This window comes from Poecilia formosa, unplaced genomic scaffold, assembly GCF_000485575.1.
Source record: "Poecilia formosa unplaced genomic scaffold, Poecilia_formosa-5.1.2 Scaffold45, whole genome shotgun sequence".
Lineage (NCBI taxonomy): Eukaryota > Metazoa > Chordata > Actinopteri > Cyprinodontiformes > Poeciliidae > Poecilia > Poecilia formosa.
The window spans coordinates 2,907,895-2,920,448 of NW_006799984.1; the positions used below are offsets into that span (position 1 = coordinate 2,907,895).

The following is a 12,554-nucleotide window of genomic DNA, read 5'->3' on the forward strand; positions in this document are numbered from 1 at the left end:
CAAATTAAACAAGCTTCCCAAACTTGGAGGTAATTTACAGCAACATTTAGAGACAAACTGTAGACGACAAAAAACAAACACATGCTGGTCGAAACACATAATGCCCTGGATTTTTATTTCATTTTGTGACATTTCAAAAGGATTTCTTTTGTTTGTGTGTGTGGTGGTTGGGTCTACAAAAAAACAAACAGGAAACAGAGTCATGAATCAAACTGGGAAACTGGAATGGGCATAGGGATAGTGGTACAAACAAAGAAAAACTACAAGTAGCCTTGTTCAGTACCAAACTCTTCACAGAAGAGAGCACATTTTTTTTAGGTTTTTATTTTTTCCCAAATGAAGGCACCCGATAACATGTGGTTCATGGCCTTTCAGCCTTCAGGATAGCTTTTTTTCTTTTAAAGTAGAGAAAACGTCTAATTTTTTTTCAATTCATACATGTTTGTTATTACATAGAGGTTGGAATGATAAATGTCAGTTACTGCATTTTTTTTACTCCCTTATATATAGATATATATATATTTCGTTTAGAGCAACAAGTAACAAAAGAATGAAGTTTTTCCATGAGCAAATTTAAAATAAAAAGTGGGGGAGGTGATACAAAAATATTTATTTAAAAAAAACAAGAGATGGAGGAAAAACAATAAAAAATGAGGCCATCTAGTGGAAACCAAACGGTAAAAATCATACAAAAGCAGCATCAGTCAATTAAAAAAACAAATCATATAGTGCCTAGATACGTCAGAAGCAGCAAAGACTTCTGGGAAAGTCTTCATCCCAATTGTTTTGTTACTTGTCTCAGGAATAAAAAAATGTATGGAAGAGCAAACAAACGCCTCGCCTACCGGCCTGCGACTCCTCAACACGACAAATGTGGTGGAACAAAGGAAACATGTTCAATGTTTTTAAAAAATATATGTAGATGTAGCTGAACACTGACTACAGCTTGGGGCACCGGTGAGAGGTACAGTGTATTTAAAATTTAGCAAAAAAAAAACTGACATGAATGGCAGGGAGGGAAGGTGGGGAGAAATAACTTTGTAAACACGGCACAATAAATAGATCCAACAGCAGGTTCTGCACCATGCATGTGATGACATACATTTTTCTGTGGTACAACTTTCACTCCTCGTTATTTTTGCACCAGTTGCAGTTTGTCGTTTTCTCTTTTTTTCTTTTTAACTTTGTATCTCGAGTGCAAAACATCACAAATGAACAATTCTGTATTCAAGTAATGTTATATACAAGAACGAGGGGTGGTGGTGGGCGGGGGGGTATTTCGGGGCATTTAAAGGTGGGGCGGGGGTATTTATTACAAATATGCTGTACTGTACATATAATTGCCATATTAAGAATTTACAGACGATCTCTTATTAACAATAACAAACGGGGGGAAATTATGGGAGGGGAGAAGAAAAAGAAATTTGTACGAGACGAGCATTGCAATTAAGTCCCAAAACGGTTGCCGTGGAAACCCAACCTTGCCGTGCTCATTCAGCCACCACTTGCATTCACGACTAAACAAAATGATGCATAGCACCTTAAAAAAAAAAAAAAACAAACAAAGAGGAAAACAAAGAAAACGCCGCTGGGTGACGTTTCCCTCGCAGCCGGCAGCGGCGGCTACGTGACCTCCATGGCCACTGTGTTCTCTGACAGACTGTTCAGTGCTGGCTTGTCTTGCTCCAGATTCTCCCTGAAACGGGACAGAGGAGGCAGAGGAGCACCGTTAGCTTAGCGCTCACAGACGGCTTCAGGCTTTAAAGGTTCATTTCTGGAAGCGACACAAACATCAGCAAAAGTGTTTTTGTTAATTCCAGAACGGACTCAGTATTTAGTTCAACAGCATCAACGATTAACGTTTACAGTACTGACTCACTTTGGGTCCAACTTGAACCACTTGACTGTTTCTTTGTAGTTTCAATCAGCCAAAAAATATATAAATATATATATAAATTTGTCCAATTACATTTCAGCTTCAGCTGGTGAATGTTGCTTAAAAATAAAATTATTTTTTTCACACCAGATCCAATTTAAAAATGTTTTTTTCTTGCCTTGTTTTTTAAAACAGAAAATACAAACGGCAGAAAATGTTTACAGAAAACAGCTTTAATCATCCCGTCTGTGAACTGCATGACGGTATTTAGACCAGGCCACAAAATATTTTAATATATACAATATAATTTATTCTGGTAATAAAACTTTATTCTCCCATTATTTCAACTTTACTGTCATGCGACTTAAGTTATTTACAAATCTGAGATCTTAGGCATTTTATTAGTATACAGTTTATACTGTTTTGTTTAAGACATGTATATTAAATTGGGTATATTTTGATATGCTGCTATAACACGTAAATCCACTGTGGGATTAATAAAGGACTAATCTGTTTAATAAAGGACTAATCTGTTTTATTCCCAGAGCCAAACATGGAGAACAGTTTTTATGTTCCTCTAATCTGGAACAAACATCCAGAAAACTGTAAACTGCAGAAACACTGAGCTCCTTTAATCAAAGCTAAAATCTAATTTAAGAGTTGCCTATTATTAGTAAAAACATTCTGGCTTTTTTCGTTCCTGATATTGGAGAAAAAATAACCAACATTTTGTTGTTTGATTTAGACCTGTTGCAATAAATTAATCGCATAATGAGTTAAAACAAATTCAATAATTTCCATTTTCATTATTTACCGTTTTTATTTTCCCTTTCTACCAAAACCTGGACGATAAAAATCTTCTGGTTTGCTGCTTTAGCCTCAGCTGACCATTTTTTGAAGAACGATTTTGTTTACAGAAACTTCATAATTCATCTTATTTGTTGTTTCTGTTCTGCGTGTTCTGGATATTTAAAATGTTTACAGTGTTAAGCTTATGGATCTTTGAGAATCTGTCCCTGCATCATTACCAATGTTTTACAGGACAAGAGGCGTTTTCCTCACCTGGGCACCATGTCCAGCGCGGAGGTGGAGGAGGCGGCCACCTTGGGCTTCTGACAGTTGGCGGTTGCCGCGTGGGCGAGCTTTAAGGCGGATGTCGACATGGTGGCGCTCAGCGTCCGCGGCGCGTGGATGCGCTTGCCGGCGGGGATCGCCAAACGGAGGCTGTTGTTGTTTCCCAGCAGGACCTGAGTGGCGTTGGCGGCGGCGGCGTTGGCGGGGGGGTGGGCTGTGCCATTGTTGTTACTGGTGGCGGAGCCGAGGGTGGTGGAGCAGGGGTGGAGCAAGGCGGACGTTGGGGCGGCGGTGGGAGGAGCCGGGGCGGCGGGGGACGGGGACGCTGTGCTCGAGAGCGACAAGCTCTTGTAGACACCTGAGGGTGGGGTAAAAACGGGGCGGTGGTGGTGGGAGGGGCAGGAGGGCAACAAGGCGACAGGGGGAGGAGGGGTTTGGACATGGAAGTTGAAATTATCGACCGAGGAAAATTAAATAAATTCTACTTTTTAAAAATGTTTTCAAAGGAGCCACAGAAAACTGCAAAATATGAATTAAAACAAAAATTCACTTTAGCAAAACTTTACTGCGCATTTAAAAAGGGACCGATCTTTGTCTCCGTCACTTTAATGTTCATGCTCAAAATCACTGCATCAGGTTTTCTGGGTGTTGAAATCTCTTAAGTTCATGTTTTCACTGCAAAAATACAAAATCTTACCAAGTATTTTGTCTAATTTCCAGAGCAAATATCTCAGGACACTTCAAATAAGAAAAACTGACTTACAAATGAGTTTTCAGCAACAATATGAACTTATTTTACGCCAATAATTCCTTAATATTCATGACAAAAAGTTTATTAAAATGATCAGAACAGTTCTGATTAATCGATAATTGAACTAATAGCCAAATACTTAGTAATCGATAAATCGTTAACTGTAGTAAACAGCAGTTGAAAGAACGCCAGTCAGAGCAGTGATTACGCCAAATTGTACAGAAATGCATGTGGGACTGCTGACGAAAATAAAAACTGTAATTTGAGCAGTTTGACTAGAAAACCCAGAAAGTCACCGATTTGTTGAGCTTGGTGAGGATTTTAGAAGAGAAAACTCATTTATGTCACCATCTATGAAACAACCGCCAAGCGATGAAGGTTGCTTCCTGCTTCTCACCAGAATCCCAAATGAAGGAAGGCATCGGGTTTCATAAACTAGTTTTCTGCTTTTATTTGATCTCTGGGGAAATTTTAGGCGTTTCATCCAGCGACACTCTAGGGTGGAGCGTTTGTGTCGTCGGCTGTACCTGAGGAGAGGATGCCGTTGACTCCGCCTCCCAGGGCCAGCTCGTCCTTGGTTTTCAGAGCCAGCAGTTGTTCGGCGGAGACGAGGGCCGAGGCGGCGAAGTGAGCGCTGGCCTCGTCCAGCGTGTTCGCCAGGCTCTGTGTGGGGAAGAGGAGGAGCGTTTAGGAGAAACCCAGCGGCTGAGCGCGTGGCGGCGGCGTACCGACCTGTGTGCTGTTGGCAGTGCTGTTGGCTTGGTGCTGCTGCTGGATCTGCTCCAGCTGCTGCTTGTGCATCAGAGACAGCTGCTCCTGATGCTGCTGGTACTGATCTGCTGTGAACGCTGAGACAGAGGAGTCAAGTTAGCCATCTGGGAAAAACATCTTTATCCCACGCCGAGATAAAATACTGCTGCACACCAATCCGGGTTACTTTGAGGGGAAAAAAAGCTTCATGAAACACCGACTGCTGATGCTGGATGCACGAAAGTACAGAATCGGAGATAAATAGGAGGATTGTTATCCATTTATTTTGTGATCTGGCATGAAATGATTAATCGGACTACTCAAGTTTAATTATTAATTAAGCCGCTGCAGGTACAACAGGAAGTAGTAAGAGCAAAAGGAGACAAACTGTTTTGTACAGAAACGATTAACTATTGAAATAATCGTAAATTTAGTAAACGATTAATCGTTAAATGGAGTATACAGACTCAAAAAGGCAATTTACTGAAGAAATTAACCCAAAACTGTTAAAAATAAAAAATACATTTTACATTTAAGGTGAACAATCTGCTTCGTCTAAATATGTTCTACCCAGAACTCCTTCGTGTCGACTTGATCTTTATACCACAGAGATTAAATACTGCAGTGAACCAGGCTGATTCCTTTAACCAAAAACAAAAAAACTTATTAGTTACGACAGCATCAAAGGATGCTTTCTGACAGGAAACGGCGACTGCTGGTCCTCTGTATGTGAACGTAGAGAACCAAAAGATGAGTAGGAGGTTTTGCATGTTCATAACTTCACACCAGGGCTGAAACGATCAATCAGATCACTGCTGATCAATTAAACAGCTGCAGGCACAACTGGGAGAAATAAGAGTAAAAAGAGACTCAACTTTTTTTATACTCGTTTAAAACTGAAACGATTAATCAACTGTTGAATTAATCCGCAACAAATTTAATAACTGACTCATCGTTAGTTTATTACAGACTCAAAAAATCGATTTGCTGAAAGAACAGAGCAGAAATTAAGCCAAAACTGCAACAAAAAAACAACATTTAAACTCGACTTTTATCCAGTCAGTTTGGAGAAAAACAAACCAAGAGCAACTCGGCCAACGCCTCCGTGTAAAAACACTACAGAATTCACACAAAAGGAACAAACCAGTAGATATTTAAGTTCTGTTGAAATAGAACCTGTTTGAATGTAAACGTTTCCTGAATTTGCCATTTCTTAGTTTAGATTTTGAAACATTAATCCTCTCAAAACCTTTTTTCAGACTGATTTTAACACTTTCCGACAGACAGAAAATGAAACGTTTTACGTCTGAAAAAGTAAGACCTATCCTCTGGTAATACGGTGGGAAAACAGCCGTCCAACCTTTTCATTTAACTTGGGAAATGTGTGAAATATTTGCAGTGGATCCCAGTTTTAGCCCCTTTAAAACATCTGAACCTGCCTATTTTTACAGGTCAGACATGAACATGTCTTAGTGATGCTACAGGCACACAGTGGACTGGGAATGAAAAGCTGGGAAACCAACCATGTTCCCAAAACAACCAGCTAAACCTTTTCAAACATCCGGTGAGAACTTCGATGTGTTTGGATCAAATCTGCGTCACTTCCTTCATTCGTCTCTTAGCGTTTCTAAACAATCAGTTTGATTTCCCAGTGTGTGCAAACAGAACCACAGTCGACTTATGAGTGAAACCAGAACCAGAACCTGTTCAGATGCAACAGCACATCTGGTGTAAAGCTAAAGCTAATCTTCAGAAGCAGGAATTCAATCACATCCAAGTCAGGAAAAACACATTAAAATCCTGCTGCCGGTGAAACATCAGCATTTTCCGCCCGACTCTTGGTTTTCGCCTCGAGTCTTTTGTGTTTTACTTTTTATTGATTTCAAAGTCTTGTTTTTCATGTCATGAAATGAAACGGCTTCATGCTTCTCTGAAACATTGATTTCCTCTTTCCCCGCCGACCCATAAGTTTTCCAGTCCACAGCATCTGAGACTACTAGTCCCTCTGTTCTCCAAGTCAAACATCTGATGGCATCTCCAGCATATGAAAATCCTCCAATCTGAAGTTTTCCCAGTCAACTGCGCCGCTGTGGCGTCGCTTCCAGCAGAACCACCCTGTTAATTTGACTCATGCCTGGGCATTCTCATTACGGTGCAGCTTCACAAACACAATCAATAACCAAAAGCATGTAAAAACAATGTTTGCAGCACCAGATGCGCCTGAATGCCTGCAGAGTGCGGCGTTTAGCCTGTGAGTCAACGGCAACAGGTCCGGCGTGCGTCATGAATTTATTCAGCACATCCAGGTTTAATTGACGCCTCTGGGATTGGGAGGGGAGCTCAAACTTAAAAACAAGAACAAATCTTTCACAGAGCAAAAGGCAGGAGTCGGAGTAAACAAACGTAAAATTAAAGCAGATGCAGTAACGTCGTTAAAATAACTGATATCTTTACATGACTGATACTAGAAGAATGAATTATTCAGATACTCGTGGACAAAATCGATGCAACCCGACACACTTCTTCAACAACAGACACTCGGCTGATTAAAACAAGGAGCTGCTCCAACTTTAAAAACAACATGGAGGGAATCTACAGAAAAAAATAAAAACATGAGCAACACTTTTTGGACAACCAGCAAAAAACCAAAATTATTTTGGCATAAGTGGGGTTCCCCAAGGTTCATTCCTGGAGCCACTGCATGTTTCCAGCAGCTTAGCCATCTGGGTGAACCTTCAGAGCCACATAAAGACAGTTACAAAGTCGGCCTATTAGCTAAAAAACATTTCCAGGATGAAAGGACCAAAGCCCCAACAAGAGAAACTCATCCATGGTTTATTTTTAGTTGCATTTATTACTGCAACAGTGTCTTAACAGGTCTGCCTACACTGCAGCTAACTAATGCTAGTTAGCATAGCCACTGATGATGGCAGACAAACAGTTCTCCTGCAACAGCGAGATGATTCTCTGCCATCTAGCAGAGAGTACATGAGGCTGATTGACAGCGCTAAGACCCTCCTCCTGGCTCTCATTGGTTGATTTTGGTCGGGAGTGATTAATTTCTTCAGACAGCAACAGCAGCTCAGGAAGGTGGTGGAGGAGATCGAGCTTTTCACAGATTATTTGTCTCAAACTAGAAGTGCATTGATTTATTGACAAGTCCATTTATCGGCACTGATTTCCTCAATTTTGGGAAATCGGTGATCGGCTGATACTTCCACGTGAAGCCGTTCTCGTCCACCTCAGCTCTAAAAATCAGCCTCTGTCTTCTGCTCTGCAGTCAGAGTTTTGTCTGACAGACCCGGCCCACCAGGTCATGTCTGCACTTAATAATCATCCCACTGTTGCAAACAAAATTGGTACTGGCAAAAATCTGAATCGGCAGAGCAGGTTATTTAAAGACGGGAAAACTGCAATCTGTGCAACCGTAAACCGTCATGACATGGTGAGAGTTTCAACAAATATGTTAAAAACAGTTTTTTTGTTATAAAAGTTACACGCTGCAGCTTTAACAAAACCTCAGAGGCCACTTACCAGCAACGGGTGTGGGAGGAGGGACCACCCTGGCCGGACGCTGCGATCCGAACGGCCGACCCCCAGCTGAGGCGGCGAGCGTGCGCTTCACGCCTCGACTGATCCTCCTGAACAGCGGCTGGGCGTTGTCCAGCTCGTGTAGTGGTAGTGTCCGAGGTCTGAAGTGCCTCCAGCGGCACGACTTTATATTAGACAGTATCTGGCTGAGGTCCGAGCAGGGGGGCGGCGCCGAGGGGGGGGAACTTCTGTCCGAGGTATTTGTTTCTGAGGTACCGGCGAGCGCCGGCGAGCGCGAAGTCGCCGAGGGAGGCGGAGAGGCGGGCGGCGGCAGGTCGGGCGTCTCCAGGTCCAGTTGGTGGAACGAGTCCGAGTGCGCCCGGTCCAGTAACACCCTGCAGGCCCACAAGAACCAGTCAGGAAAAACTTCCTTTAATCGAATCAAGGTCAACAGTTCATGTAACTAAACAAAATAAATCATCAGAATAATATCTGCCCTCTATTCACATAAATATGGTGCTTCCCCATTACACATATTTAAAAAACTCAAAAATAAACACATTCAGCGCCATATCGCTTCATGACGATGACTTTCAAATTTAAATGCAGAAAGAGTAAACATTTCATTTAAGCATGTTTTTAAATTAATTTCAGTTCCCTGTAAGTTATATCTGCCTTCTCTTTTTCCAAATCTGCTTGGTATAAATAATTGATACTCTATCAAATCATGACATTTCAATAACTGTATAAATATTAGGCTTTTGTTTTTTATGTATCCACTTGCAGCAACAAACAGCTTCTGCAAAAGTAAAAATATAATCTGTTTTACAGATATTAACCCAAAATCAGAGAGTTATACAAGTTATATTTTAACTGCACAAGATTTCCATGACATTTCTTTTCTATCTCCACTCCAACATGCGGTCGTGTTTCAGATGAAATGTTGGAGCGAAGCAGAACCGACAGAACCGACCTGCCGCCCCGTCCCACGCGCCGCCGCGCCATGCCCAGGCAGCGGCGTGGAACCGTCAGCGTAGTGAGGCTGTAGCGGAAACGCGCTTCGGCCAGGCCGCCGTCCCAGGCGCCGCTCCACGGCCAGCTGCCCACCAGGTCCGGACGGGCCTGGACACACAGAACCACAGCAGTCAGCCTGACCCGACCCTGAAGGGAACCACGTCTGCGGCCGATAGAAACCCGACTGCAGGCCAACAGCCAGAAACACAGTAAAATTCAAGCACATTTCAAGAGTTTTCAAGGTAAGTTTCCAGACTTTTCCAGCACCTCACCTTGGAGATAAAAACACAACAAATAAAAAAAAGATTATTTAAATTCACGATCACATTCCTGAAAGTCATTTCAGGAAATGGAGTCAATTTTTGCCAAAAAAGATTTTTTATTTATTTTTGTCTTAAACATCTTTTGGCAAAAACGACTCAAGTCGTCATGTTGGGAAAATGATGAAATATTATTTATTACCTTAATAGTTTTTGTGTCATTATTCTGCACAGGGTAAACTTCATATATGTTATGAAATGTTTAACACCTCAGACACCTGATTGGTAAGAGGGAAAAATAAATAAATTCCTGAAATTTCAATAATTTTCTTTAATGTTTAACAGACGATCAATAAGTCATTGAGAAATTAGGAATAATCAATATTTATTACTTTGAGACAACCCAAAATAATTTTTCTGCTTAAATTATACAGAGAAAGTAACAAAACAGTTTTCTGGTGTTTAGCAAATAAAAATAACTCAAAGTATGAAAGTAATACTTTCATACTTTAGTCTGATTTAACTTCAGACAGGAGGAATAAATCCGTTTCTGTCTTTATTGGGTGAACAAAAATATCTGGTTTCAACTCAACATTTTCCAAGTTTAGTGTTTTAATCAAAAGTTCAAATGCAGTTTGAATATCAAGCACTTTCCAAACCTTGAAAACACCTCATTGAAATTCAATTCCAGGATTTCCAGCACCCGTTTCAAACTCAGTTTGTTTAAAGCTTGAGCTAAAAGTGTGAGGCTTACGGCGTAGTACTGGCAGCCGGCTCTCCTGCGAAACGCGTACGCGCCGTCGGGGTCGTTCTCCTCCTCCGCTTCCGAAGAGCCTGAGTGGAGCTGCGGGCAGAAGAGGTCAAAGGTCAGGGTTCCAGTCAAGCTCAAGGATAAAAAGTGTTTTCACCGTGAAGCAGAGATTTAAACTGGAACTGCACCAAAGAGAAGATGGGAATGATTTTTAAATTAAACCCAATAAGGTGGCGGTTCACCTTCCCCTCATTAATACGAAAATAAACAAACAAAGAGCGAGATTCAGGGTTTCTGCTCATCATTATTAAACGTTGCCTGACAGCAAAGTCCCACACTTTACAAAGCAAATGTCTTGGTACATGTGAAATAAGAAACTTTTCATCAAGTAAAGGGAGCTTGTTTTAAGTAAAAAATGTAATATTGATGAACAAGCACCAGTTTAGTTGGCAGATTATTTTACAACATGGGTAAAATCTCTTCATCAATATTACATTATTTTACTTAAATCATGCTCCCAATACTTGCTGAAAACTTACTTGTAAGTTAGTTTTGTATTATTTCAAGTGTCCTAATATATTTGCCCTAAAAACTAAACCAAAATTATGTGGTAAGATTTTGTGTTTTTGCAGTGCAGACCTCGAGAAACTAAAACCAAACTCCATCGTTTGATCGCTGAGGATGAGCTAACCCGTTAGCGCCTCACCTGGGAGAAGGGCTCGTCGTCGGAGCTGGGGAAGTCGTACTGGTTCAGGTCCTTGGCGTTGAACACGACCGGACCCGTGTGGTGGGCCGTTCCCGACGACAACGGCAACATCTTCGGCTTCTTCTCGTACCTCCTCTTCGGCCGCTGGGGTTCTGCCTTCTCGGGCTGCGAGAGCAAAGCGTTAGTACGACAACGTTCCGGCGCCGCTAAGCCGTTAGCCTTAGCGGTCCTGACAGCGGCTTCACCTTGGACTTGTAGTCCTTGGAGTCCAGATGGTCCTGGTGTCGGTACTGATTGGTGAGCGGAACCAGGGGGATGATCTGCGGCCTCACCAGCGCCCGCTCAGCCAGAACCTCCGCCATTATTTCTCCACCAAAGTCTGACATGGAGTTTCTGGAGACGGAAATGAAAGCATCAGCTTCCACTCTGAAATATTTCAGAGTTTTAACAATTTTCAGTAAAATTTAAGAACTTTTCCAGGACCACACTTTAGAGACAAAAACAATATAAATAAACTAAAAAAAAAAGTTTTAGTTCACAGTTATTGAGTACAGTTAATTTATTTTTGGTTTTATCATTTCATATCCTACAGCAGGAACAAAATGTTTTGTTTTGAAGTGTTTCTCACTCACCCTGCACACCTGACTGATCTGAGAATGAAACACTAATTTAAAAAAGAAATCCCCAAATTTAAAACAATGTTTGTTTTAAATGTTAGAAAATCAGAAGAGTTTCCAAAATGCCGGTTTAAACTTAATTTAAGTCAAATTTAAATTCAAAAATACGTAATTGATCCAAAAGCGAAACTAAATGTTGTGGTAAGCCATAAATTCAAATCCGTCAAAACTGTTCGGATATTTAAATAAAAAGCTGATGGGAATAATAAACATAATATTGAAACAATTCAAAGAAACTATGCAACAGTAAATCACATTCATAGTCAAATTAAATTATTACATATTGTCACCTTCCTAGATTACTGCCCAAGTCAATTTTTGCCAAAAGATAAATTAAGCAAAACATAAAATCTACAAAATACAAAGAAAGTTACAAACATCTCTGAAAAGTGTCCTTGCCAGGTTTTCTGGCTTCTAACAAATATAAATAACTTTAGCGATTCCAACTAAACTAAAACAAAAAAACTGTCTTTTATTAGGTGTATGAAAACAAATAATGTTTTCCATTATTTAGTCAAACATCTTGCATTTTATTATTTGAGTGTCAAGCACTTTCAAGGACTTTGTGCAGAAATCAAGCACCTTCCAAACACCTGACTGGAATTCCAGTGTTTTCCAGGATGTCGTAGGAACTCGGCTTGCTGCTTCGGTCCCGTTTGGGAAGCAGAACTTTGGGTCTGCAGCTGGACTCACCGCTTCTCGACGATCTCCAGCGTGAGGTGCAGCAGCTCCCTCTTGCTCTTCTCTCTCCTCTTGATCATCTCCAGGATGGTGACGGCGCGGCTCAGGTCCCTGCGCAGCTTCAGCATCTTCTCGTACGACGCCTCGTCGTTCTTACGGTTCTGAGCGAGGAAAGGGAGACGGTGCTTTAGGCAAACGACCCAGATGTCAGGAGTTTGTGAAAAGGGTTCGAGGCTCATGTTGGATTCGTGGTCCTCAGTTAGGACTCAAGGCTGTGACAAATAAATGAACAAAACCACGAAGGTCTGACGACAAAAACATGGAAACTCAGACTGTTAATGTTCTGTATACAAATACTCAAAATTACCATTTCAGCATCGATTTGGGGACAAATGTCAGTCACTTAGAGAATAACAATAAACTTCACTAAAATATTGACACATATACACACACACACACATATATATGTGTGTGTGTGTGTAT

The 12,554-nt window shown here is 41.2% G+C and overlaps 1 protein-coding gene across 3 annotated transcripts in view; it reads right to left on the reverse strand.

The window, feature by feature from the left end:
• Positions 1–85: 85 nt before the first annotated feature.
• LOC103138020 (enhancer of polycomb homolog 1-like) overlaps positions 86–12,554 on the reverse strand; it is a 38,041-nt gene continuing 25,572 nt past the window's right edge. For 2 of the 3 annotated variants that reach the window (XM_007552081.2, XM_007552079.2), the window contains 10 exons: positions 12,084–12,232; positions 10,959–11,106; positions 10,714–10,878; positions 10,011–10,100; positions 8,956–9,104; positions 7,986–8,377; positions 4,434–4,549; positions 4,229–4,364; positions 2,939–3,308; positions 86–1,696 (listed from right to left, as the gene is read on the reverse strand). In XM_007552081.2, the coding sequence (XP_007552143.1) occupies positions 1,624–1,696; positions 2,939–3,308; positions 4,229–4,364; positions 4,434–4,549; positions 7,986–8,377; positions 8,956–9,104; positions 10,011–10,100; positions 10,714–10,878; positions 10,959–11,106; positions 12,084–12,232 (1,788 nt within the window). In that variant the 3' untranslated portion in view covers positions 86–1,623. Of the gene's footprint in view, positions 1,775–2,938; positions 3,309–4,228; positions 4,365–4,433; positions 4,550–7,985; positions 8,378–8,955; positions 9,105–10,010; positions 10,101–10,713; positions 10,879–10,958; positions 11,107–12,083; positions 12,233–12,554 lie in introns of all 3 variants that reach the window. The other variant, XM_007552080.2, reaches the window with a different exon arrangement.